The 27,910-nt window shown below is 42.1% G+C and overlaps 2 protein-coding genes and 1 long non-coding RNA gene across 8 annotated transcripts in view; 2 read left to right on the top strand and 1 right to left on the bottom strand.

The window, feature by feature from the left end:
• Positions 1-27,910, bottom strand: part of LOC121596139 (glutamate receptor ionotropic, NMDA 2B) — a 253,362-nt gene that overhangs the window by 76,962 nt on the left and 148,490 nt on the right. The gene's annotated exons all lie outside the window — the stretch shown is intronic.
• On the top strand, positions 21,510-22,823 carry LOC121596218. The gene is made up of 3 exons (XR_006005262.1): positions 21,510-21,709; positions 21,817-21,907; positions 21,973-22,823. It is a non-coding gene; the product is annotated as an uncharacterized LOC121596218 (long non-coding RNA).
• LOC121596163 lies at positions 22,848-27,677 on the top strand. Of its 5 annotated transcripts, none has more exons than XR_006005254.1 (7): positions 22,848-23,064; positions 23,154-23,338; positions 23,413-23,806; positions 23,882-24,189; positions 24,263-25,584; positions 25,652-25,720; positions 27,093-27,108. XR_006005254.1 is itself a non-coding variant. In XM_041920860.1 (7 exons), the coding sequence occupies exons 2-6, from the start codon at positions 23,179-23,181 to the stop codon at positions 27,130-27,132; spliced, it is 1,077 nt and encodes a 358-aa protein (XP_041776794.1). In that variant the 5' UTR covers positions 22,848-23,064; positions 23,154-23,178; the 3' UTR covers positions 27,133-27,160; positions 27,273-27,677. The 5 variants fall into 5 exon arrangements, 3 of the variants coding, with proteins under 3 accessions (XP_041776794.1, XP_041776822.1, XP_041776812.1); XM_041920860.1 differs by lacking the exon at positions 25,652-25,720 and adding an exon at positions 27,273-27,677 and having other exon boundaries at positions 24,263-24,437; positions 27,093-27,160; XM_041920888.1 differs by lacking the exon at positions 25,652-25,720 and having other exon boundaries at positions 24,263-24,437; positions 25,550-25,584; positions 27,093-27,124.

The following is a 27,910-nucleotide window of genomic DNA, read 5'->3' as shown; positions in this document are numbered from 1 at the left end:
ACGATGGCTCTAAGCCCACAATCGCGCTGTTGAGCAGTTTTAATACGATAGATCGCTTCACTCACAATATGTAACACTTCATTCGGGTATCTGCTTAAACAATCTACGTGTTGCAGATTACGCCCTGGACGATGCTCGGCTACGTAAGAAAAGTCCTGCAGAAACATGACCCAAGCCGACACTTCACGAGGCACATCCTTTTTTTGCAATGTTTGCTTAAAAGCAATACAATCTGTTACCAACTTAAATTGTATTCCCAAAAGATAATGCCTAAACTTTTTCACTGCCAGATACACTGCTTTTGCTTCCAATATATAACTATGAAGCTTCGATTCTCCCTCCGTGGTCTTCTTGCTCCAAAAGAAAACTGGTTGCATCTTTCCACTAAATTGCTGAAGTAGCACAGCTCCGAACCCGTTCTTGGACGCATCCGTATGCAGTTCTGTATAAGCTTCCCTATTGTACAACACTAGAATCGGTTCCTTCACCAACACTTCCTTCAACGCTCTGAATGCACTAACTTCAGACTCACCCATTTCAAATTTCACATCTTTACGTAACAAGTCGGTCAACGGTCTCGCAACCACAGAATATTGTTTAATAAACTTTCGAAAAAAACCTGTCAGCCCTAGAAATGATTGCACCGCCTTGACATCAGAAGGTTCTTTAAATTTTGTTATCGCTACCACTTTCTCTTGCCCGGGTGATATGGTTCCATTTTCCACAAAATGACCAAGAAACGAGATGGAAGTTTGTAAAAACTGACACTTCTTCCATTTAATGTGCAATCCATACTCCACCACTTTTTCAAACACTTTCTTCATTTTCTCTAGGCACTCTTCGGCTGTAACACCATGCACTATAATATCATCCATATAGAGGTTCATCACATCACTATTCAAAAGCGGTTGAAACACATAGTTCACATAACGTATGAAAACAGCTGGCGAATTGCAAAAACCAAACGGTGCACGTAAAAATTCATACAGCCCTGTTTTCGTCACAAACGCTGTGAATTTACGGCTACTGGGCTCGATAGGAACATGAAAGAAACCATTTTCTAAATCCATCACCGAAAAGTATTTCGCACTCTGCAGCTTTTCTAACACTTCATCTATTACAGGCACTGGAAAAGCGTCTTTTAACACCATGGTGTTCAATTGCCGATAATCTATACACATTCTGCTAGATCCGTCCTTTTTCTTAACCAGCACAACACGGCTAGCATAATCGGAGGTTGACGGCTGAATAATTCCTTTTTCCAACCACTCTTCCACCTGTTTGTTCACTATTTCGTTTTCCATATCAGGCAAACGACTGGGAGTATGCCTAAACGGTGTTGCTATGTCATTCAACGTTATTTTTAACTGCACTGGACACTCTTTTAGATTTTCACTGTTGGTCAAGCGATCGCTGTTTTTCTGCTGCATTTCTACTACCATTTCACTAACCACCTGTTTAAACTTCGGATGCACCTGATAGCTTTCACTTTCCTCTCTAATATTCTGAATCCACGCAACGTCTAACTCACTAGATTGTTTTGGTGCTATCGTGATCGCACTGTTGTTGATCGTAAACTCCACCGTCTCCAAAAAATCCATGCCAATGATCAATTGTGCGTTTATTGCTCCCTCAGGCACAACAATAAGTTGGATTTCGTATGTTAATCCATCTATCACGATGGGAACCTGGGTTTCTTTGAGACCATTCCGCAAATGTCCACCCAAACCTTTCAGTGTTCTCTCCGAATTGGCCCAAACCTTGCGATTTGATGGAAGTTCCTCAAACGCATTACTTATTATTAGAGAAACTTCACTTCCCGTGTCCAACAATGCTTCAAACTCCTTTTCGTACACTGATACGCTCTTCAGTGGTAATTTCTGTTTTGCTACCAATTGTGATTGAACACCAGTAAACTGCACAGCAAAGTTATTGTCACAATTCTTTGCCTGGTGTCCCATACGACCACACTTGAAACAGGCTCCTTTGTTACCAAACGTGTTTGGCGTTGCTGGAATTGCTGGCCTCTTTGTTTTGCATTCCTTTGCACGATGTCCAAATCCGTTACATTCAAAACATCTCGGACCACTTTTGTTCGATGGACACTTTTGTGCTTCGTGCCCGGCGTCACCACAATTATAACAAAAGCGCTTCTTCTTATTGTCTTCATTTCTTTTGAACACATGTTTTGTCGGTTCGATCCTTTTGCTTGCTGCTCTCTCGAACAAACGAATCTTTTCTTTTAGCATAGCAATGTTTTGAGACGCATAAAACAATGCACGCTGATTTTCATCTTCCGTGAACCCATCCGCAATGTACTCGATCAAACTTGCTTCGTCCAACTTTATTTGGTTTGCCAATTCCTGCATCGAGTAAACAAACTCTACAGCAGACTCTTCTTTTTTCTTACGTCGTGTTGACAACAACCGATGGACGTCACTCGCCCGCATTTTACGTCCAAACTCGTTGATCAGTGCTTGGCGCAGCTTTTGGAACGTCGTCATACCCACAAGAGTTCCTAGGAAACTACGAGCCACACCCGTAAGCTTCTTGCGACACATTATAAGTTTTTGTTCGGCACTCCAGCCTGCCATCGTACTAATTTCCTCGAAATGTTTCAACCATCGATGAATATCTTGGGTGGAACCAGCACTGAACGCCTCAATCCCTTCTTCGGCCGCGGGGCCATGGGGATTCTCAACACTCATTTTCTCAAGCACTCATGAGTGCTTTTGAGAAATCCCCGTTCTCAGCGTTTGTCGAATCGGAACAAAATTGGTTTTGAGAATCTTTGAGAATCTTTGAGAAAGTTGACGATGCAGCGATTGGCTACCTGAAATATAAGCAATTGTGCTATTTCTTTTTCGATAACCACTTTGGAAAATGTATTCAATATTTATAATTGAAACAGTTTAAAAAAACATGCGATCAAAAACATATTTTCTATTTAAAGCTCCAAATAAAACTTGAGTGGCTTTATCAGTTTCTCAGAGTGAGAAAAATTGATGACGGCCACGAGCTCGCGTCTGAGAACAAGTTTTGAGTGCTTGAGAAACTTAAATGAGTGCTTGAGAATGTTTTCTCAGCTTGAGAAAGCCTCGTGGCCCCGCGGCCTTCAATGTCCCTGAAGGAATATGGCTGTGTCCCCGGCTGTTCCCTTTCTGGTATTGTTTCCGCATCGGCATAAGCTGCGGCATCAGTTCGATTAAGTGTTTCATCTTGTGTTTGTTCATCGTATTCGACAATACGAGTGGCCAGTTCTTTTTTGTTTCCACCTGTAGTTATTCCCCGTTCCTCGCACTGTTTCACCAACCCTAGTTGGGTGTATTCCTCGACCAAAGCCGCAACGGCTGCCTCCGTGTCGTTTTCCGTCGACATTTTCGCGGTATTTCCCTCAACGCAAGAAACCTTTTGTTTGCACCGCACCGACCACACACGTTTTGTTTCGGCTATTGTTCGTTCTTCTCCACCCACAAACACACCCGTTATTTCGTCGGTTGCGCTCCCGTCCGAACCCGTCGCACACACAATCACGCGTTTTCAAATTGGTTGATCTGCGCCTGTCCTAACGCACGACACACGCACGCACGCAAACACACGTCTTTAAGTTTTCGGATTTCGGATACCCAAACGCGCGACTTTCTTGTTTGCCGATTGCGCGATCGTCTCAACGAATACACACAAGCGAACACACGACTTCAAATTGGCCCGATGCGCACACACAAGCAAACACACGTCTTCGCGTATACCGGTTGCGCATCCGCCCCAGAACGCCGCACACAAGCAAAAACACGTCTTCCTGATTTTGGTTGCGCGCTCGTCTCAACACTCACGCACACACACACACGTCGTCAAGTTGTACGCTCTTCACACAGCATAGCACACAACACACGTCTTCCAGTCGTATACACCTTTTTTTATTTTCTTATCCGCGCTCATCCGTGCACATCCGTGCTCATCCGTGCACATCCGTGCTCATCCGTGCTTATCCGTGCACATCCGCGCTCATCCGTGCTTATCCGTGCACATCCGCGCTCATCCCACTTATCCGTGCACATCCGCGCTCATCCCACTTATCCGTGCACATCCGCGCTCATCCCACTTCTGACACCAAATGTAAGAATTCTCTTTATTGACGTGTTTTCTATAAAGGATGTACATCGACTGTGAGTTGCTTCCCGAATTCTCTCAATCAGCACTCAATCAGAACCACCGGAAGTCATGCAGTTTTTTGCTCGCAGAGACTCGATTTATTCTACTCAAAAAATGTTGATGTACCATAAGCGAATAATTATTCCAACGAAGTTGCAAAGAAGAGTCCTACATCAGCTATACAAAGGGCATCCGGGAATTGATCGTATGAAATCATTAGCACGCACCATCGTTTATTGGCTTAATATAGATCAACACACACCACACTTGTGCAAAATTGCCATGCATGTGCTTCGGTAGCAAAAACTGACACCAAAACCAAACTGGAATCGTGGTCAATAGCAGAAAAACCGTGGCAAAGAATGCATGCATATTTTGCAGGGCCAATAAATGGCACATATTTTCTTCTAGTGATAGATGCCTACTCCAAATGCCCGGAAATTATTCCAACTAAGAAAATTACCACATCAGAAACCATTTCGAAGCTTCGCAACATCTTTAGCCGATTTGGAAATCTGGAAGTCTTGGTAACAGATAATAGCCCTCAATTGACAAGCGATATTTTTGAGACGTTTTGTGAGACAAACGGAATCATACATTTTAAAACCGCTCCATTTCACCCTCAAAGTAATGACCAAGTAGAGAGATTTGTTGACACTTTCAAAAGGACATTGAATAAAATTCAAACCGGAAGAGAGGAAGATATAGACGAAGCTCTCGACATTTTTCTATCTTGCTACCGGTCAACATCTTGTAAAAGTGCTCGAGATGGAAAATCCCCAAGTGAACTTGTACTAAAACATCCGATGCATACGTCATTGGAACTTCTTCGTCCACCCATTCATTTTTCAAAGAAGCAAAACAACCCGCAAGATCATCAGTACAACACCAAGCATGAAGCAAAGCAAAAACACTTCGAAGGTAAGGATAAATTATATGCCCAAGTCCACCACTCCAACACTTGGACCTGGGTTGCAGACGAAATTTTGGAAATAACTGATGGCGTCATGTACAACGTATGGCTGCCAGAACGCCAGCGCCTTATCTGTTCTCACAGCAACTAGCTAAAGCAGCGATATGACGATGTCAAAGAAGTTCCAGAAGTTGAAGAACAACCTATTCCATTGGATATCCTTCTCAGTTCATGGAACCTGAGACCTACCAGCAATCCAACAACGTCCAGCGTACCACCACCATCAATTGAACCGGAAGTAGATAAATGATGATGATAAGTCCCACTTCTTTCCCGAACATAGGTTTGAGAAGGACGGAAGTATCTTTACGATAATATTACTTTGATAGTGTATTGAAATATTTTGTACGAGCAAGTGGTGGCATTAGAAAATACACAGCGGAACCCACCGAGTCATACACACACTTAAGACCACCAACATAGTTTCATCAAGAAAAAACGGATCATACTCTAACACATACCATGGTCAGGACACAACTGTGACATGGATATGGCCAGTTCCACTGATGCCAAACGCTGGCTCTAGGGTCTGTGGCACAAATGGCTGGCTTCAGGGCACTACCTTCCGGAGCAGAATCTAATGAATCCCTTACGTAGCTCGCCAAGAACCGACTAATGGATCCGGCGCACTACTTATCAGAACACAACTGCAATATGCATATGGCCAGTTCCACTAGTGCCAATGATTGGCTCTAGGGCACTACCTTCCGAAGCAGGTGAACCTAATGTATCTGGAATTGGCCACTTAAATTCATTAATGAATGAATCCCGTTGTGACCTCCCAGACCGTGTGCAAACCGTAAATTCCCCCATATAGATCCCGAATATCCACTTGTACGCGCGCGTGTCTCAGACCTATGTTGACTCTTTCTTATATTTTTTCTAATTTTAATTATAGTATATGTAAGAATTCTCTTTATTGACGTGTTTTCTATAAAGGATGTACATCGACTGTGAGTTGCTTCCCGAATTCTCTCGTTTTTATAGTTCATCATACCATCAGGGTTGTCGAACCCATTTTTCAATTCACATTCGGCCCTCCTGATGTTTCTTCCGTCTCGGAAGTTCCTTCTTCTTCTCCCTCTTCTAACTCTGAATCTATGTCGTCTGTCTCTACCGCAAATGCCCAAGGCTTCATATAATCATCGCTAGACGTCGTTACGTTCGCACCCTCCGCGTTACCCACTTTCCTGACGTTGTACCGCCCATTTCGATTCACCTGAACTACCTCATAAGGTCCGATATATTCACTCGCAAGTATCCGTCCCGCCACAAATTGAGTCCTACGGATAGCTACTAAGTCCCCTACACTATAACCCCTTTCCGGTTTGCGCTTTTTATCATATTGTTTTTTATACTGTTGTTGAGCTTTTATAATCGCCTTTTTTGCCTCGAGTCTCATTATTTTCCTATCTTCATCAAATTCCTCATATAACTTATCATTTAACAATTCTATTAATTGATCACTCGCCTTATTCCTCATTTGTATCCCAAACATCAGCTGAAATGGTGATCGTCCCGTTGATGCGTGGCTATGGGCGTTAATAGCCTGTTGAACTTTATTTATATTTTTAAACCATTTCGCAGGATCGTCAGATGAAAGCTTTGACAAAATCGTTAGTACAATTCGGTTAACCCTCTCCGCTTGCCCGTTGCCTCTTGGCACCCCAGTAGTACTCACGACATGATCGATACCATTTTTCTTCAGATGCTCGCTGAATATCTGCGATGTAAATGCCGAACCCCGATCACTGATGACGCGCGCCGGGTTGCCGAAGATCGATGACCATACCTCCAGCTTCCGCAACGTTTCCTCTCCGCTGGTCGTCTTTGTAGGGAAGAGCCAAACGAATTTCGAAAATCCGTCCACTACCGTTAGCACGTACTTATACTGCTTCGCTGTCGCGTCCATTGGTCCGACATGATCCATATGCAGGGTATGCAGTGGTGTATCTCCTTTGTCGATGCAGTTCAGAAAGCCCTCCTTGTGACCAAGCTTCTTGTTGAACATAATGCACTTCACACAACTATTCACTACTTGCGCCACCTTTCGTTCGAGATGAAGTATCCAATACTTCTGTTTGATGGCATGTGTCGTACCTTTCACGGAGAAATGACCATCATTATGCGCGTCGTGAATAATCTCTTTCTCCATACTTCGTGGAACTACAAGTAGCTCATTTCCATCACACACTTTGTAAAGCACACCACTTTTCATTACAAAATCATCGTATGGTCCTTTAGAAAGCATTTCCACGATGGCTCTAAGCCCACAATCGCGCTGTTGAGCAGTTTTAATACGATAGATCGCTTCACTCACAATATGTAACACTTCATTCGGGTATCTGCTTAAACAATCTACGTGTTGCAGATTACGCCCTGGACGATGCTCGGCTACGTAAGAAAAGTCCTGCAGAAACATGACCCAAGCCGACACTTCACGAGGCACATCCTTTTTTTGCAATGTTTGCTTAAAAGCAATACAATCTGTTACCAACTTAAATTGTATTCCCAAAAGATAATGCCTAAACTTTTTCACTGCCAGATACACTGCTTTTGCTTCCAATATATAACTATGAAGCTTCGATTCTCCCTCCGTGGTCTTCTTGCTCCAAAAGAAAACTGGTTGCATCTTTCCACTAAATTGCTGAAGTAGCACAGCTCCGAACCCGTTCTTGGACGCATCCGTATGCAGTTCTGTATAAGCTTCCCTATTGTACAACACTAGAATCGGTTCCTTCACCAACACTTCCTTCAACGCTCTGAATGCACTAACTTCAGACTCACCCATTTCAAATTTCACATCTTTACGTAACAAGTCGGTCAACGGTCTCGCAACCACAGAATATTGTTTAATAAACTTTCGAAAAAAACCTGTCAGCCCTAGAAATGATTGCACCGCCTTGACATCAGAAGGTTCTTTAAATTTTGTTATCGCTACCACTTTCTCTTGCCCGGGTGATATGGTTCCATTTTCCACAAAATGACCAAGAAACGAGATGGAAGTTTGTAAAAACTGACACTTCTTCCATTTAATGTGCAATCCATACTCCACCACTTTTTCAAACACTTTCTTCATTTTCTCTAGGCACTCTTCGGCTGTAACACCATGCACTATAATATCATCCATATAGAGGTTCATCACATCACTATTCAAAGCGGTTGAAACACATAGTTCACATAACGTATGAAAACAGCTGGCGAATTGCAAAAACCAAACGGTGCACGTAAAAATTCATACAGCCCTGTTTTCGTCACAAACGCTGTGAATTTACGGCTACTGGGCTCGATAGGAACATGAAAGAAACCATTTTCTAAATCCATCACCGAAAAGTATTTCGCACTCTGCAGCTTTTCTAACACTTCATCTATTACAGGCACTGGAAAAGCGTCTTTTAACACCATGGTGTTCAATTGCCGATAATCTATACACATTCTGCTAGATCCGTCCTTTTTCTTAACCAGCACAACACGGCTAGCATAATCGGAGGTTGACGGCTGAATAATTCCTTTTTCCAACCACTCTTCCACCTGTTTGTTCACTATTTCGTTTTCCATATCAGGCAAACGACTGGGAGTATGCCTAAACGGTGTTGCTATGTCATTCAACGTTATTTTTAACTGCACTGGACACTCTTTTAGATTTTCACTGTTGGTCAAGCGATCGCTGTTTTTCTGCTGCATTTCTACTACCATTTCACTAACCACCTGTTTAAACTTCGGATGCACCTGATAGCTTTCACTTTCCTCTCTAATATTCTGAATCCACGCAACGTCTAACTCACTAGATTGTTTTGGTGCTATCGTGATCGCACTGTTGTTGATCGTAAACTCCACCGTCTCCAAAAAATCCATGCCAATGATCAATTGTGCGTTTATTGCTCCCTCAGGCACAACAATAAGTTGGATTTCGTATGTTAATCCATCTATCACGATGGGAACCTGGGTTTCTTTGAGACCATTCCGCAAATGTCCACCCAAACCTTTCAGTGTTCTCTCCGAATTGGCCCAAACCTTGCGATTTGATGGAAGTTCCTCAAACGCATTACTTATTATTAGAGAAACTTCACTTCCCGTGTCCAACAATGCTTCAAACTCCTTTTCGTACACTGATACGCTCTTCAGTGGTAATTTCTGTTTTGCTACCAATTGTGATTGAACACCAGTAAACTGCACAGCAAAGTTATTGTCACAATTCTTTGCCTGGTGTCCCATACGACCACACTTGAAACAGGCTCCTTTGTTACCAAACGTGTTTGGCGTTGCTGGAATTGCTGGCCTCTTTGTTTTGCATTCCTTTGCACGATGTCCAAATCCGTTACATTCAAAACATCTCGGACCACTTTTGTTCGATGGACACTTTTGTGCTTCGTGCCCGGCGTCACCACAATTATAACAAAAGCGCTTCTTCTTATTGTCTTCATTTCTTTTGAACACATGTTTTGTCGGTTCGATCCTTTTGCTTGCTGCTCTCTCGAACAAACGAATCTTTTCTTTTAGCATAGCAATGTTTTGAGACGCATAAAACAATGCACGCTGATTTTCATCTTCCGTGAACCCATCCGCAATGTACTCGATCAAACTTGCTTCGTCCAACTTTATTTGGTTTGCCAATTCCTGCATCGAGTAAACAAACTCTACAGCAGACTCTTCTTTTTTCTTACGTCGTGTTGACAACAACCGATGGACGTCACTCGCCCGCATTTTACGTCCAAACTCGTTGATCAGTGCTTGGCGCAGCTTTTGGAACGTCGTCATACCCACAAGAGTTCCTAGGAAACTACGAGCCACACCCGTAAGCTTCTTGCGACACATTATAAGTTTTTGTTCGGCACTCCAGCCTGCCATCGTACTAATTTCCTCGAAATGTTTCAACCATCGATGAATATCTTGGGTGGAACCAGCACTGAACGCCTCAATCCCTTCTTCGGCCGCGGGGCCATGGGGATTCTCAACACTCATTTTCTCAAGCACTCATGAGTGCTTTTGAGAAATCCCCGTTCTCAGCGTTTGTCGAATCGGAACAAAATTGGTTTTGAGAATCTTTGAGAATCTTTGAGAAAGTTGACGATGCAGCGATTGGCTACCTGAAATATAAGCAATTGTGCTATTTCTTTTTCGATAACCACTTTGGAAAATGTATTCAATATTTATAATTGAAACAGTTTAAAAAAACATGCGATCAAAAACATATTTTCTATTTAAAGCTCCAAATAAAACTTGAGTGGCTTTATCAGTTTCTCAGAGTGAGAAAAATTGATGACGGCCACGAGCTCGCGTCTGAGAACAAGTTTTGAGTGCTTGAGAAACTTAAATGAGTGCTTGAGAATGTTTTCTCAGCTTGAGAAAGCCTCGTGGCCCCGCGGCCTTCAATGTCCCTGAAGGAATATGGCTGTGTCCCCGGCTGTTCCCTTTCTGGTATTGTTTCCGCATCGGCATAAGCTGCGGCATCAGTTCGATTAAGTGTTTCATCTTGTGTTTGTTCATCGTATTCGACAATACGAGTGGCCAGTTCTTTTTTGTTTCCACCTGTAGTTATTCCCCGTTCCTCGCACTGTTTCACCAACCCTAGTTGGGTGTATTCCTCGACCAAAGCCGCAACGGCTGCCTCCGTGTCGTTTTCCGTCGACATTTTCGCGGTATTTCCCTCAACGCAAGAAACCTTTTGTTTGCACCGCACCGACCACACACGTTTTGTTTCGGCTATTGTTCGTTCTTCTCCACCCACAAACACACCCGTTATTTCGTCGGTTGCGCTCCCGTCCGAACCCGTCGCACACACAATCACGCGTTTTCAAATTGGTTGATCTGCGCCTGTCCTAACGCACGACACACGCACGCACGCAAACACACGTCTTTAAGTTTTCGGATTTCGGATACCCAAACGCGCGACTTTCTTGTTTGCCGATTGCGCGATCGTCTCAACGAATACACACAAGCGAACACACGACTTCAAATTGGCCCGATGCGCACACACAAGCAAACACACGTCTTCGCGTATACCGGTTGCGCATCCGCCCCAGAACGCCGCACACAAGCAAAAACACGTCTTCCTGATTTTGGTTGCGCGCTCGTCTCAACACTCACGCACACACACACACGTCGTCAAGTTGTACGCTCTTCACACAGCATAGCACACAACACACGTCTTCCAGTCGTATACACCTTTTTTTATTTTCTTATCCGCGCTCATCCGTGCACATCCGTGCTCATCCGTGCACATCCGTGCTCATCCGTGCTTATCCGTGCACATCCGCGCTCATCCGTGCTTATCCGTGCACATCCGCGCTCATCCCACTTATCCGTGCACATCCGCGCTCATCCCACTTATCCGTGCACATCCGCGCTCATCCCACTTCTGACACCAAATGTAAGAATTCTCTTTATTGACGTGTTTTCTATAAAGGATGTACATCGACTGTGAGTTGCTTCCCGAATTCTCTCGTTTTTATAGTTCATCATACCATCAGGGTTGTCGAACCCATTTTTCAATTCACATATATAAAGAAAAATCATATCATCATCGTAAAGATCGTGATGACAACTGCAGTTACACATTTAATAATGACATGGGATATCTACACATATTTCACATTATACAGTTAGTTCAACATATATGACGCACTTACGTTTTAAATCCGGCAAACTTCTCGCATTCTTAATTTCATCTGGTATACTGTTGTACCGTTGAATCCCTTTGAAAAACAAAGAGTTTCTGGCACTTAGGGAATGCAAGTTTGGTACCCTTGGCTCATTTGCCCTGCATGTGTGGTGCCGATGAATATCAAACCCCCGAACTATGCTCTCCCCCAGATACCCAGGCAACAGGCCCTGTTGACACGTTTTGGCACGCGGTACGATGTACACCTGTCAGCAAGTTGAAGCGAACGGATTAACCGGAGCGATTCCACCACCAAACGCAGATTGGCGCTAGCGTATGATCAGGAGATTAGGCTGTGATAAGAGCGAGATGACTAGCGCTTCATGTGTGGTGGACAAAGGTTTCTTTCCATCTAACTAGAAATAACTACACCGATTTAAGAATACTTTTTACTTCTATATTTTTCGGCTACTACTAGGCAGTGGAACCATTTCGACTGCGCTAACGTATCGTGTAGCATTAAACACGAAACGTGGTTTTGTGCAAAGTGTGCGTCAAAGGAGTGTCCCGAGGATTCTAAAATGAGCCGCGCAGAAGGAAAGGGGAAAATGGCATCAGTAAGCCTAAGCAGAGCAGCAACTCGCTTCAAGATGGGGAGCCCAAATCCGAAGCTGCTCACCGCGATGGCGACATGAAGCCGATTGAGAAGCCGGCCACCAAACCACCTGGCGCATTAGAACCAGAAGAAGGATCGCTTCACTCCTCACCAACACCGCAACGTAAAGCAGGTCGAACGTCCAGCATAGGGTCATATGCTTCGTCGCATCGAACGGCATTAGAAAACTTGGTGAGAGAGCAAAATGAAACGGTGAACCGTCTATTAGAAGAGCAGAAGATGATGGCTGCTCGACATGCGGAAATGCAGAGTGATGGAGAAAATGACCAAGTTGGTCACGCAGTGCTCGGCGGGAGGGAGTGAATATGCACTTTCTGTTTCGGAAGTTAGTGGTAGAGCAAAATCAGCAGAATGGCTACACAAGCAACGGAATTTTTTCAGGGATGTCAACTCTACCCTGCACCCGCAGGATAACGGGATGAAAGAGCCGACGCCGACGGGTAGCTACACAACGAAGCTAACGGTAGACCAGATCGCAGCGAGAGAGACGTGGCCCAAAAAACTGCCGACGTTCTCAGGCACACCAAGGGACTGGCCAAAATTCTACAACAGCTACGTGGAATCTACGGCTGCATGTGGGTTATCCCACGTGGAAAATTTAGCCAGGTTGGAGGAGTGCTTGACAGGGGGAGCGCGCGAGGTTGTCGAAGGCTGGTTTGATTCGCCGCAATCAGTGCCGTTAATTATGAAAACGCTGCAACGATTATTTGGCAAGCCATCGCTCGTAGCAAAGGATATGTTAGCGAAAATTCGCCAAGTGCTAGCACCAGGACCGGAACGATTGGATGAGTTTAATACTTTCGGCTTAACGGTGCAACACTTGTGTAATCAACTGAGCTCACCCGATAGAAAGCACTACTTGTCAAACCATGAGCTGCTAGAGGAGCTAGTTGAAAAGCTACCGGCTTCAAGACGACTTGAGTGGGTGAACTACAAATTTGCCGTAAAAAAAACCCACAACACAGAGCCCTCACTTCAAGAATTTGACTGTTCATGGAACAGCTAGTGGAAAAGGCAAGTGAGGTGACCACCTATACTCCACCTAAGACGAATTTCCCTCGAATGATGAGGAATCAGCAACGATCACACATTTTTGTACATTCAGAAGAAGCTATCGCCACCAGCCCGGCAACTCCTGACTCAGAAGCCCACACGTCTAACGCCAGAGAAGGTAATATCAACAGGATGCCCAAATGCTTGCTTTGCCAAAACCCAACTCATCGGGTCAAAACCTGTGAAAGCTTCCAGCGCCTACCAGTAGAAGACCGCCTGCAGACTGTGAGGAGACTAAGACTGTGCTACAACTGTTTGGGAAACCATGGCACTAAGTCATGCAAATCGAGATCCTCGTGAGAAGTCTTAGCTTGCCGTGAACGACACCATACACTGCTACATAACCCAACCCCTGCGCGTGCTCCTAACCCTCCGACAACGGTAGCTGAGTGTAGTGTTTATCGAATGAAGCAGAGACCCACTGACATACTCTTCCGGGTCGTGCCTGTTACAGTACACAATGGACCAGTGAGCATAAAAACACTGGCGTTCCTGGATGAAGGATCGTCACTCACACTGGTGGAAACCGTCTTAGCTGAACGCCTCGGTTTAAAAGGAAACCCGGACCCACTGGAACTACACTGGACTTCTAACGTGACCAGAAAGGAAACTGCATCACAACGCATCGTCAGCATGGAGATATCCGCCATGGGGGATGAGCGGCGCTATTCAACAGGGGCCGCTCACACTGTCAACAAGCTAAGTCTTCCCCTATATAACAAAAAATGCAACACACTGATAGGTACACTTAACTATTTACAGGATGTCCCGCTCCACAACTACGACGATCCAATGCCACAACTGCTGATCGGACTAGCTGATGTAAACCTAATCCAACCCCTGGAAACGCGTTCAGGACACCCCGGAGAACCTATTACGGTGCGCTGCGCGTTAGGTTGGGCTATTTACGGACCGTACAATACAACCACCGAAACGAGTCAAGGGAATGCGTTCCTTAACGTTCATCGCGGCGAAGCTACCAACGAAGATACTGATAGCGAAAAACCCTGCGACTACGAGTTGTACGAGACAAAGAGAAAATACTTTGCCTTAGAAGAAAGTCCAGTAGGCTCATTCAACAAATTCCTGCCTGAACCAGAAGAATTGCAAAGAGCTAAGGCGATGCTAGAAGCTACCACAACAAAAATCGACGGTCGCTACACGACAGGCCTGTTGTGGAAAAACGATATAGTGAATTTTTCAGACAGCAAACCGATGGCTTTAGCTCGACTGCGTGCTCTCGAGAAAAAGTTGGAGAGGAATCCAGACCTAAAAGAAAATGTACACAATCAGATGCGAGCGTATATAAAAAATGGTTATGCCCACCAAGCAGACGAGACAGAACTATCTTCTGCCTGCCAAGGGAGAATTTGGTACTTACCACTAAATGTAGTCGGTCACCCTCAAAAACCTGAAAAGAAACGATTGGTATGGGACGCAGCAGCCAAAGGGAATGGAGTGTCCCTCAACTCACAATTGTTAAAAGGACCAGATCTCCTGGTGCAGTTACCTGCAGTCCTTTGCAAATTTCGCCAAAGAAAAATAGCTTTCGGGGGAGACATTGAGAAAATGTTTCATCAAATTCGTATCAGAAAAGAGGACACTCACTCACAAAGATTTCTCTTTAGGTTCGACAAAAATGAATCGCCAAAAGTGTTTGTTACGCGTAATCTTGGGGAAAACTGTTTAACGGGAATTTGGAGATTTGCTAGGATCGAAAATGAACTGTAGAGAGAAGAGCTTCGGCAGTGGAGAAATGAACTTCGGCTATGCAGAAATGAACTTCGGCTGTGTAGAGATGAACTTAAGAGATTAAAGATTGAATCCTACGAAATAATTTAGTAGCAATAAAGAACTCATCGAAATAAGAGCTATCGAAACAGTGTTCATAATGGACGTAGCAACTTTCGGAGCCACCTGCTCGCCATGCTCAGCCCAATATGTGATGTGCAAAAATGTGCGCAAAATAGACGTTTCACGATTTTCCCGTTGGAAAATCCTACTTCGAACCGTAGCACTACTTTGACGTTTTGATACCAACTGCAAGCGTAAAGCAGAGGGGTTGCCAATACAAACCATTAAAGCTACTAAAATCCAAGCAAAGCACATCAAACATACACTATTGGCCGAACAGGTACCAATTTTGGAATCAGAGTTACAAAAGGCCGAACAATTCCTTTTGAGCATGGCCCAAAGAGAGGCGTATGAAAAAGAAGTGCAAATATTGACAGCAAAGCCAAGCGCTGAAAATCAACCCCATTTAGAACGTAGCAGTGCTCTTCATAACTTGAACCCGTTCGCAGACGAATTTGGAATATTACGAATCGACGGACGAATAGCCAGAGCAAACTATATTCCCTATGATGCACGGTACCCTATAATCCTACCAAAAACACACAATATAACCGCCCTGATCCTAAAAGACTACCACGATCGTTTTGGCCACACCAACAGTGAGACTGTAGTTAATGAAATAAGACAACGCTTTTACATCAAAAACCTTCGATCATGTGTAGCAAAAACTAAGAAACATTGTCAACGATGTAAAATTAAAACAGCCCAACCCGTAAACCCTCGCATGGCCCCGATACCAGAAGAAAGACTTACACCCTATATTCGCCCATTCTGCAGTGTCGGTATAGACTATTTGGGACCTCTAGACGTTGTGAATGCAAGACGGCCCGAAAAGCGTTATGTGGCAGTGTTCACATGCTTAGTAACACGAGCACTACATTTGGAGGTGGCACATAGCCTGTTCACGGAGTCCTGCATCATGGCAATAAGACGTTTCGTGAATCGTAGAGGGCCACGTAAAGAAATATTTTCAGACAACGGGACCAACTTTGTTGGAGCCAGTAATGAGCTAACACGGCATCTGAAAGACATCAACTACTCATGTGCCGAAACATTCACCAATACAGACACGAGATGGGTTTTCAACCCACCGTCTGCCCCTCATTTGGGGGGAGTTTGGGAACGGATGGTTCGTAGCGTAAAGGATGCAATGCAAGCGCTTGACGATGGGCGAAAATTGAACGACGAGATTTTGTTAACAGCGTTAGCAGGGGCAGAAAGCCTCATTAACTCACGACCTCTTACCTACATGCCCCAAAGTGATTCTAACGTAGAGGTGATCACACCCAATAGTTAAAGGTGATTCCCGGTAGGGATGGCAGGGTACGTCAAGCCATCAAGCGGACCGCACAAGGGAAAAGGCTAAAAAGACCAGCTGTGAGATAAGCTGTACTGAACGTTGAAGTTTAAGAAAAGAGGTTATCACGGAGTCCGAGGAATAGTACTTTAGTTGTAAGCCTACTAGTACACTCGCGAAAAACGTGCTTAAATCTTGTAAATCCCTTAAACGAACGCACTGCATTGACGGGGTAGGGTGTTGACACGTTTTGGCACGCGGTACGATGTAAACAAACCCCTGTCAGCGAGTTGAAGCGAACGGATTAACCGGAGCGATTCCACCACCAAACGCAGATTGGCGCTAGCGTATGATCAGGAGATTAGGCTGTGATAAGAGCGAGATGACTAGCGCTTCATGCTAAGGTCGCAAACCTTAAGCGCAAGCGAAAGGGTCAAAGAAGGTCGAGTTTGGCGCAATTAGCAGCAAGCAGTTAGAAAGCAAACACGAGAGAGACCGAACAAATTTTTAAGCGTGCGCATTAAGTTTGAATCGCCGTAGTTGAAAATTAACGGAAAAAAATTTATTTGTTACTAAAGTAAAAAGCCCTTTAACATTTTATATATAAAAGTCATAGTCTGGTACACAATCCACTGCTCTACTGACATCCATTGAAGAATATTCAGCATAACCGCGGACGGCGTACGTCGACCGCACCCCAGAATTAACCTCAAAATCCGGTTTTGCAACCTTTGAAGTCTTTTGATTTGACCTTTGTTGCCAAGAAACAAAATGGATGAGCAGAAGTCAAAGTGTGGCGAGATCAATGATTTGTAGAGTTGAACTTTCCCAAAAAAATCGAGATCCCTCGCCAATCTACTTATCACTCCACACTTCTTTGCCACTTTAGCGATGACCCAATCAATCTGAGCGTGTAACTTCAACCTGTCGTCTAGGATGACTCCCAGGTATTTAGCCTGTCTAACTCTTTCGATTAGTTCCGAATTTATTACGATACATGGAGGTTCTTCCAATACACCCGCAGACATCACCATGTAACAAGTCTTGTTAATGTTTAATGCCAGCTTTTTGTACTTCAACCATCGATCCAGAGCGTTTAAATCGATATTAATCAGAGACTCTGCTTACTTGATTTCTTTGTGCGAGATAAACAAAACAGTATCGTCGGCAAAAAGATTGATCTCTTAAGCCTTCAAAACCTGTCTCATGTCATTGATGTACATGATAAACAAAATTGGTCCAAGAATCCCAAATTGGTGGTTTCTATAGGCTCGGATACAGAGCTACCAAATAAAGTTCTCTGAGTTCTTTCTTTTAAATACATTTCAAACCAACTGAGCTCCCCCCCCCCCCCCACAATACCAAAACGCCTTAAGGTAGAAAGCAACAATGGCCTTGATATTGTTTCAAATGCCCGTTTTAGATCCAAGAAAACAGCTATTATCGATTCCTTCTTATCCATCAACACCTTCCACCTCGCTAGTACAAGATTCAAAGCAGTCTTACAAGAGTGTCCTTGCCGATATCCTGTTTGCTCTCGGATCAACAGCTCGTTTCTGTTCAGAAACTGAACCAATTGCTCCTTAACTACTGTCTCCATCACCTTTTCGAGCACATGCAACATGTTTATGGGGAACTTTTTAACATGTTAACGTTCACTTTAGGAATAGGTATAATCAATGATTCTTTCCATGATTTCGGGAAACATCCTCTCTCTAGTGATTGATTAATCACCATAAGAAGGTCCTCTCCGATCACATGATAGGAATCCTGTATGGTTTTTGAACTTACATTCCCTATACCTGCCGTTTTAGTCAGGTTGAAACAAATGGTTTTTAGTTGTTCAAGAGTAATTTTCTGAAATCTGAAATGGTATCGTGGAGTAGCACTATCTACGTAATAGCTAGGTTCACTGACAGAAGCAATGTTTTGATTAACATCTAAAACACTGTTCACAAAGAACGAATTAAACTTGTTGCAAATGATGGAGTCGTCAGACTCAATCACACCATTAAATTTTACAACTGACCCGGCGCTCTAGCAGCAATCGAACACGACATCGAACATGAAAAATGTATGGGATTTGACATGTTTGTCTTGTTTGTTTGTTTGTGTCTGACAGTGTACCTCCATATGATTATATGGGTTTGTTCGAGTCGGATGTCGTGTTCGATTGGTGCCAGAGCGCAGCCTGAAACGCATGATTCATCAGGTTGTAACATGCTTTTGAGGACTTTCCAAAACTCCTTGCTATTTTTCTTGTGCTTGTTTATTTCATTGCTAAAGAAATCGCTACGTCTATCTTTGAGATCCCTACTATAATTGTTTCTAAGTTTAGTATACTCAGACCAATCATTTCAGATGATTTCTTGCAGCGTGAATTCTTGGGAGAACTTGAAGAATCAACATATCAATAACATGCTGGGCAACTGCGACGGTCAAGAAGACCACATCATACACCAGCTCGTTACGCGCCGTACCAGCTTTACTAAAAAAGAAAGGTGTTGGGTAACCGTCACATCTCTTCTTACCAAGTTTCGACATCTTGGTTGAAACGTCAGTTGTCAATTGTCATTTCGTGTATTCACCTCACTTTGTCTTGTGAACTCAACAATAAAGCACGCGGATTGTCCCGAAATATACAACACTAAAAGATCTTTAGTAATTTCTCCACAAATGGCTTCTTCTCATCTTTCAAAATCAGTCAATTCCTTTCACTGGCCGAATTGCATGTTGCGCTTTGCCGACCGCTGGTTTAATCCATCACCAATCTATTTTTCCTCGATTTTTTGTAGGTTGTTATATTTTATCAAAGTGTAAAAAGTACTTTATTTAAGTTTTTATGTTCAAATTTAAAGTTAATTTAAATTGAGGAAACAATTGATCGCACTGGATGATTGAATTGATAATTCATATACATACAAATGAACCACACACGAATGAGGTAAAAAACGTACGTGCTAACTCAGTAATGCGAAGGCTAAATGAGAGCCTTCTCTTATTTTGTATTAGAAGGGCGAAACAAAAACTTGACCTGAATAAAATTGGTACCAGGGATATTTTTTAATTTGGTTAAAGTAAAATAGAAAATGTAGTTTATAAAAACTTAAAAATTAATCAGTGGCGTCATTATGAACGGTAAAATACGGTAACCTAGGACCTGCCGGTCTGGTGATACAGTCGTCAACTCGTACGACTTAACAACATGCCCGTCATGGGTTCAAGTCCCGAATAGACCTTGCCCCCATACGTAGGACTGGCTATCCTGCTATGGTAGAAAATAAGTAACGGAAACTAAGCTCACTTCACTAGTGGGTACTGGCAGGCCTTGACCGACAGCGGTTGTTATGCCAAAGAAGAAGAAAAAGAAGAAGGACCAGGTTGACCAGATGAAGTTGATGAAAAAACGGGACACATGTCAAAAAATACAGAACATTGATTATTTTTAAGAATTCAGAAAACATTTCCTTTATTTTTCCAAATACAGTGGAGCGCCGATTATCCGGGCTCTTCGGGACGCAACCTCGCACGGAAACTCGAATAACACGGATAACGAGCCAAAATTTTTATGTTATTACAAATTCCTTGTATGGTTTTGAAATTTATATTATGTTTTGGTAGAATCTAGCCAGTTTTCATTATCCTTATGTTTTTTCCGATGAGAATATTTGAAATGTCTTGTAAATAATAGCGTTTTTTTGTAATCGCAATGTGTTCTGATAACCTTTTTTTCAAATATCCTTTTCAGCCCGCAATCTTTGTATTGAACTGTCTTTGATAAACAGCACGGATAAACGAACAACCCGATAAAGGTTATCCAGATAAACGGCGCTCCACTGTATCACAAATCATTCGCTTAAATTTCCCATTCTACTCATGGTCCATAAATTACAAAAATTTGGTCTCTCCAACGTACTTTGTCAAATCCTCATTTAACACAGCAAGGGAGTCCTAAGTTGATGTTGCTAAGCTCATACAACGTCCTTAAACCATAACCCCCTGTCTTTCAATCTCTATATAAATCTCCTTTCATAATAGCTACCAAAACCAGAGCCGAGAATTCACCACATAGCGTGTTCGATACTCTGTTCGAAAAACTCGTAACGTAAAAAAATATTAATGGCCGCACTTTTAACCTAACGCCTCCCACCCGGTTAAGTACAGACTTGTCTCCAAAGACTTTCGAAACGTTTGGTCCGTAGGTCCTGGGTTTTGACCACTTTGTGGCGCATCTTCGAAACTGGACTCCTTCCGAAACTCTGGGATGACGGTTCCGATACCTTCCGATTTCGCTAATTAGCTAAGTGATATATTAGGAGACAAGCACTAGTTTTTGCAAAACCCATTTGTGTTTTTCGACAGAAATATCTCGCAATTTAACAGAAAAAAATAGTTTCGATGCATTAAATAAACATCCCGCTTGGCAAAGAGTAACTCATTTTGATGCCTCTCGCTACCCCTGGCCTTAGTTTTAAAGGAACAATGCGACACACTCGCACTCCACTACCCCATCCCATGGAAAAATGCTCCCACCATCGAGGTGTTGACCAAAATTTCGCTGTGTGCATGAGAAACACACTCGCACTCCTCCAGCCCTCCATAGCCGATCGCTCCCACCGTTGCGAAGATGGGAGAATTTTTGCTCTGAGCGTGAGACCCTGAAGTGCAAGAGATGACACTATGTGTAAAGACGATCATAATTCGATATGGTCAAAATGCGTCGATTGTCGTTTCATTAATCTGGTAATGATGTTTTCACTTCATCATAATTTTAAACGTTCACAACTAGGCTGATAACAATATTTTCAAAGTAAATCAGAATAAAATCAATTCATTTGAAGTAAAATAAATTCCATCATACTTTCTTTTGACCATATGATCAACACTTGTACATAGTGCCATTTACTTTGTGTTCTTCACTCTCGCGCTGTGTTGTGATCGTTCGAAACTCATTGCCAGAACGAATGCAAATTTCATTTGGGAAGGATCGGTGTCGGAAGATGCAGTGAAAATTATGAAATGTTAATAGAAAAGTGATTAAGTAAATCGTGAAAGATGTCAACGCAGGCGTAAATGCAGTTTGTTTTGTTACATGATCTACGGGTAAGTGCATGCATAAGAAGAAGAATCTTCCTAATGATATTTGTGTTCTATCAATCGTATTGCTTTTAATGTTTGTTTATTCTTCTATTATTTTCCATCACACCTAGCTATTTCATTACCAAAGCTCCTGATAACAGATCAAAGCAGATGGATCGGGCATACAGAGTCGCCGTTTAACTTTAAATATCTTCCTGATCGGTATGTTTTAAATAGTAGTAGTTTTGTTCACCATTCTAATGCTCAATTTATCTTTCATTCCTCAGGCAAACACATCAAACAGCATGTTTTTTTCAACAGCACGCACCATCGGTGGAGCAAGCAGTTAACGTTTTGTTCGCCCAGCACGCACCATCAAGTATTGAAATGTTTTCAAATAGCTTTGTGAATAAAAACCTGCACACTTACTGTAGGAATTTCCTGGAATTTTTTGGTCGGGCTACGCTCGCCGGAATGGTGTGTCCGTTGAGAAGAAAGAACCCGCTTGGCAAAGATTAACTCATTTTGATGCCTCTCGCTACCCCTAGCCCTAGTGTTGAAGCAGTCATGCGACACACTCGCACTCCACCACCCCATCCCATGCCTAAACGCTCCCACCATCGAGGTGTTAACCAAAATTTCGCTGTGTGCATGAGATACAGCTCTCGCACTCCCTCCACCCCCATTCCTGAACGCTCCCACAGTTGCGATGATTGCTGATTTTTGCTCTGAGCGTGAGACCCACACTCACAATTTTCCATTCGCCACCACCATCCCCCACGTATGTACGCTCCCTCCTCATTAGTGTTGGTTAAAATCAGTTATGAACCGCGAGATCCCGCTCTACCCAGAGGCACTATGGACGGAAGACATTATGGACATTCTAGGGTAGGAAAATAAATAATTTTTATATACAAATATATGATTTATGAAATACTATTAATTGAATACTTCATTGAGGATTATTACAATATGCATAATATTTCAAGCATAATGGTCTTTAGCTTGGTCATTTTATTGTGACAATTATTCGTTATAATATATTCTGCACGAAAAATTATGACATTTGATTCGAGCTGTCCCATAGTGACAGTCCCATTTTGTTGTTCTTTCTCCCTCACACTTTGAGAGTTCAACATTTGACACTTCACAGGTACAAAAACAAAGTGAGCTGGTTTGGCTTGGTTTGGCTTGGTTTGTTTTATCAAAGAAGCTGACGAAATTTAACTTGTTTTCGTGTATATTTTAAATATATTTAGCTGTGATTGTGGTATTTAAGTGTGAAACAAAGTTGTGCTGTGATTACTGTTTGCAAAAAGTGTATGTGCCGGTGTAAAAGTGTTTGATTGCCGTGGATAGTGTTGTGAACCAGATTGCCGGTAAGTTTCCACACCAAAAGAAGCTTAGTTAAGAAAAGTGTCGGTCCTATTCATAATTGTGTTTGGTTATTAATATAACGGTGATATAGGAATTTATCGTGAAGCCGTGTAAAAATGGCATCAAAAAAAATGCGAATGGATGGCAGTCTTTCGAAAAAACGCCAACAGTATTTGGAGCAGTTGGAACGCGAATGGCAAGCGGAGCAGCACCAACCGAATCTTCCGGGCTCAAGCGGTGTAACGGCAGGACAGGAGCCGAATCTCAACATGAATGGTAAGCAAATGTGAATACAAAGCTGCTAAAGTTGTTAAAGCTAACAAAGGTTAACCGTGTACATATCTTTACAGTTGATGAATCTAACGCCGGAGCGGAGCTATGTGCGTCTGACGGCGATGGTGGCTATGGTGACATGGAACGGGAAGCCGAATTCGATTTACAGGAGGAAAACGATTGGCAGGAAGATGAGGAAGATGTGTACATGGAAAGAGACACAAACTACCAGTTTTTTGACAACATATCGCTGCAGGAAGGACTTCGTTATGTTGCCGTAACGAAAAATCTGTCCCGATCTACGGTCAACATGATTCTGGGTCTGTTGCGAAGAAAGCTGAAGCTCTGCCTTCCTGCTGACGCTCGAACCCTCTTAAAAACGTCCACCAAGGTCGGGATGGAAATCCAACCAATCTTGGGTGGGCAGTTTTGGTATCAGGGAATAGAGACCGTGATAAGAGAACATTTTGGGTGAGTGCACGTTTGCTAAAGTTTTATAAAGCTTATTGGATAATATAATTTGCAATATACTAATATCTTTTATAGGGAGATTATCCCGCATGTTGATCTTTTTTCTTTGCAGGTTTTCATCGATGGATTACCCCTTTACAAGAGTTCGGCAAGGCAGTTATGGCCGATTCTATTTAAGGTAGAGGAACTACCAGATGCACCGGTGATGCTTGCCGGTGTATTTTGTGGATTCACGAAACCGGATCACGTGGAAGGATTTTTGCGGCCTCTCGTTGATGAAGTAAACAAGCTTCAATCAAGCGGCTTGCGGTTCGGCGACAAGACGGTGGGCGTTAAACTTCACATATTTATCGCTGATTTACCCGCCCGCTGCTTTGCCAAAGGTAATTGTAGTAATAAATGTACTATAAAAAACAACGAACAAATTTTAAAACCGTTTTTTTTTTTACATTTCAGCTACCATAAGCTACGTTGGCAAACACAGCTGTCATAAATGTACATGCGTGGGAGTACACGAAGGGAAAAAGTCATTTTTGATGATGTGGATGCTGAATTGCGGACTGAGGAAAGCTTTAAAGGCAGGACGGATAAGGAACATCACAAAAGTTGGAAGTCACCTTTGGAAGATGTGGTGGGTTTTAACATTGTAGATCATATAATCATAGCAGAACGCATGCATCAATCAGATTTGGGTATTTCAAAAAAATTAGCTATAGGATTTCTTGAGCACAAATTTCCCAAATTCCCCAAATGGACAGAGGCACACATAGAAACAGTTTCAAATTTTTTAATAGCAACACAGCTTCCAGTAGAGTTCAATAGGAGATTGCGGCACGTTAAATTTATGAAATTTTGGAAGGCGACAGAGTTCCGTACATTTTTACATTACGTTAGTATTATTGTGTATAGAGATTTTATGTGGGAGGAGGCATTTAGTCATTATTTGCTTTATTTTTGTTCTATGACTATATTTTCCTCTAATCATCACAAACCTCTTTGGCCGCTTGCTAAAAGATTAATGTATATTTACGTAAAAAAATTTGCAGATTTTTATGGTAGAACTAATTTAACTACTAATGTACATGGCCTTATACATATTTATAATGATGTAGATAATTTTGGAGCGGTAGATGATATATCCGCATATGATTTTGAAAATCATTTACAGATTTTAAAAGGTAGTTGTAAGTCAGGCAACAGATGTATGGAACAGGTTATAACAAGATGCAAGGAATTTCAACATATAAAAAGAGCTAAAAACATTCCCGCTCCAACTTATCCGCAGTTGATGCCTAATGGTATTGGTTTGCAAGTTAGAGCCGACTTTAGCCTAAAAGCCAATTTTAGAAACCAATGGTTTCTTAGTGACACAAATTATATTTGCCAGTTTGTGGAAGCTAAGGAGACACATTCTTCTTTTGTTGTCGTTGGTATGCAGTATGAGTCGAAAGAGGAGATGTTCAAGCTTTCTGCAAAGGACCATATTTCAGAAATAGAATTATCGTCCACTAGTTTACACATTTACAAAGTAAAAAATAACACTCCTCGCCAACGGGTAGAACTACCGCATCAAAACATAAAATGTAAATTAGTGACCATACATTTACCATCCCAATCCCTTTTCAGCAACTCTATTCTAACCACCATTCCATCCGATACAATAGGATTTTTTCCTCTCCTCCACACTTTTCCAAAAGCATAGTTGTATTTATTTATAATAATATGATTTTATTTTTATTTTAGAGAAGGTATTTGGCTCCTAATTTTCTGTGGCACGGGTAAGTTTCAGTGTTATTTAAGGTTATTTTAACATGACTAATTTTATTTTTTGTTTCTATTTGGCAGATGGAGCATGGGTTGGACTACATTCGTATTATTAGAATCGTTTAGATTAGAATGCATGCAGTAGTTTATGTTAGTATTATTTTATTTGAATGTTTATTAGTAACTCATATTAAAATAGCTATATCAAATGATGATGATTAACGTACTTTGTAGTTAAAAAGGTTATGCATAGATTTGAGCTGCGCGCGCGTGAATGTGGGCTCTTCAAATAGATTTGTTCACCTACTCGCTTTTTCATTTAATATGTTTTCGTTTCCTGCTCAAATCTATGCATGGGAAAGAGGTGGGCAATCTTCATCATCATTTGATATGTTACTTATTGTTTAGGAAGCTATTACACTAACAAAATAGTTTGTCTTGCCCATTTTAAAATCATATAAATAGAAACTACAATAGTCACTACTGTTCAATGAATTCTAATAAGTTATAGTTAATTGTAGCTTTTTATCTTAGTGTAATTAAATTAGGCCGATTTCGTAGTACAGTCGTCATCACGTACGACTTAACAATATGCCCGTTATGGGTTCAAGTTCCAAATGGAGCGGGCCGCCATACGTAGCACTGACTATTTTGTTATAGAAACTAATAAGTCACTGAAACTCAAGCCCATTAGTGGTACAGGTAGGCCTTGACCGATAACGGTTGTTGGGCCAAAGAAGAAGAAGAGATAATCAAAGCATTTACTGATCTTCTTTCATAAAATACAAACTTTTTTCTTCTTCTTCTTCTTTGGCACAACACCCGCTGTCGGTCAAGGCCTGTACCCAGTAGTGAAATGAGCTTGGCTTTGAGTCACTTATTGTTACCATACCAGGAAAGTCAGTGCTACGTATGGGGGCACGGTCTATTCGGGACTTGAACCCATGACGGGTATGTAGTTACGTCGTACGAGTTGCCAGGCTAACTTTTTTACTCAAGTATTAATTCTTATTTGTTGTCTTTCCATTCATTTATTAAAAAATCCATTTTATTTCTTAATAGTTTTATGATTATGCTTATTATAATTCTAACATATATTTACACCAAAACATCACAGCAAAAAGTTCATCTAACAGTTCGATTGCTATCATCTTATTTAGGTACTTTTGTAGGTTTGTCCCAATTCATATACAAGTTCACAGCACCATTGTCACTATTTATAGCTTATGAATTCAATTAAAATAGAATTCATCAATCTTTTATGCTTTAATCTAGCTGTATCTTTAACTAATCAGATCACTTTTTTTGAGGTTTTGTAAATGTTTTGCGTGCCACTGTTTGTTTGGTGTTTTTTATACCAGCATGGGACGTTGCATTTCTCAATTTTGTTTTGATATATTCATTAATTGTTATTGCATCGATAAGTTCACGTTCGTGGGAAGATATTTGTTGAAAAAGCCGCAAAACATTCACTTTATCACAAAAACTAATTTTTTGATTTTTTCTTCCTTCTCCACTCCAGTTGCAATTCATTAAAACACCGGGCAAAACAAAATATATAACGCCTCATGAATCCGTTGTTTATAGAAGGTAACTACTATAACCTTATTTAAACTATTCTTCACTTCCTCAAAGTGAACTTCCGTCGACAGCTTTTCCTCCAATTTACGAAATTCTTCTTCTGATGATATTTTTGTTCCAGATCCTGAATCTGCGTTTGCAGCCACTGCGCTTGAGGTCGGAGATGATGGGACGACGATATTATCTATAAGATAATCCAGTTGGCATTTTACTGTTCCAATTGCATTTGTCAGCTTCCAAATTTGTTTGTCGTGCTCCTGCATTCCTAATTGTATTTCATTCATCATTCCTAACACCTTGTCAATTTTTCCATTGAGTGAAGCCAGTGTTTTCTCTGGATTTTCGCTAGCCTGGTTTTCCATCGCTGATATGGCTATGGTTTAAAAATTAGTTGTTTTAAAATTCTTTCGACCACAAAGTCATTCTATCATTTTATTTACCTTTTTTCACTTTTTTCTAGCTCTATTCTCCAAGGCGTGCGGAAATAATTTTTTGCTCCAATCAGTCCAAAAAACGAAGACCAAATAAAATTTTCCATCGTTTTGAAACCCATACGTGCCAACCGTTCTAAGAATTTTTCGTTGACAATTGCGTGTGCTCGCGATGGGGCACAGCGGCACATGTGCACAGAAAGAAAGGAACGGGGGGGGGGGGGAGGAGGGGGGCGAGGGAGAAGAATGCAAAAGCACACGGGGCAAAATGAGATCCGCGAACCACACACACTCACACAACCACTCACGCGCTCACGCTGGGTCACTC

This window comes from Anopheles merus, chromosome X (assembly GCF_017562075.2).
Source record: "Anopheles merus strain MAF chromosome X, AmerM5.1, whole genome shotgun sequence".
Classification (NCBI taxonomy): domain Eukaryota; kingdom Metazoa; phylum Arthropoda; class Insecta; order Diptera; family Culicidae; genus Anopheles; species Anopheles merus.
Note: the sequence above shows the minus strand (reverse complement) of the source record. Positions and strands in the feature narration are given on the sequence as shown.

Excerpts from the sequence above, each read along its gene's own strand:
- LOC121596163 (XM_041920860.1), top strand. The coding sequence starts at position 23,179 with ATGGCATCAAAAAAAATGCGAATGGATGGCAGTCTTTCGAAAAAACGC. Across the intron at positions 23,339-23,412 it reads GCCGAATCTCAACATGAATG|TTGATGAATCTAACGCCGGA; the intron begins GTAAGCAAATGT and ends ATATCTTTACAG. Across the intron at positions 23,807-23,881 it reads GTGATAAGAGAACATTTTGG|GGAGATTATCCCGCATGTTG; the intron begins GTGAGTGCACGT and ends TATCTTTTATAG.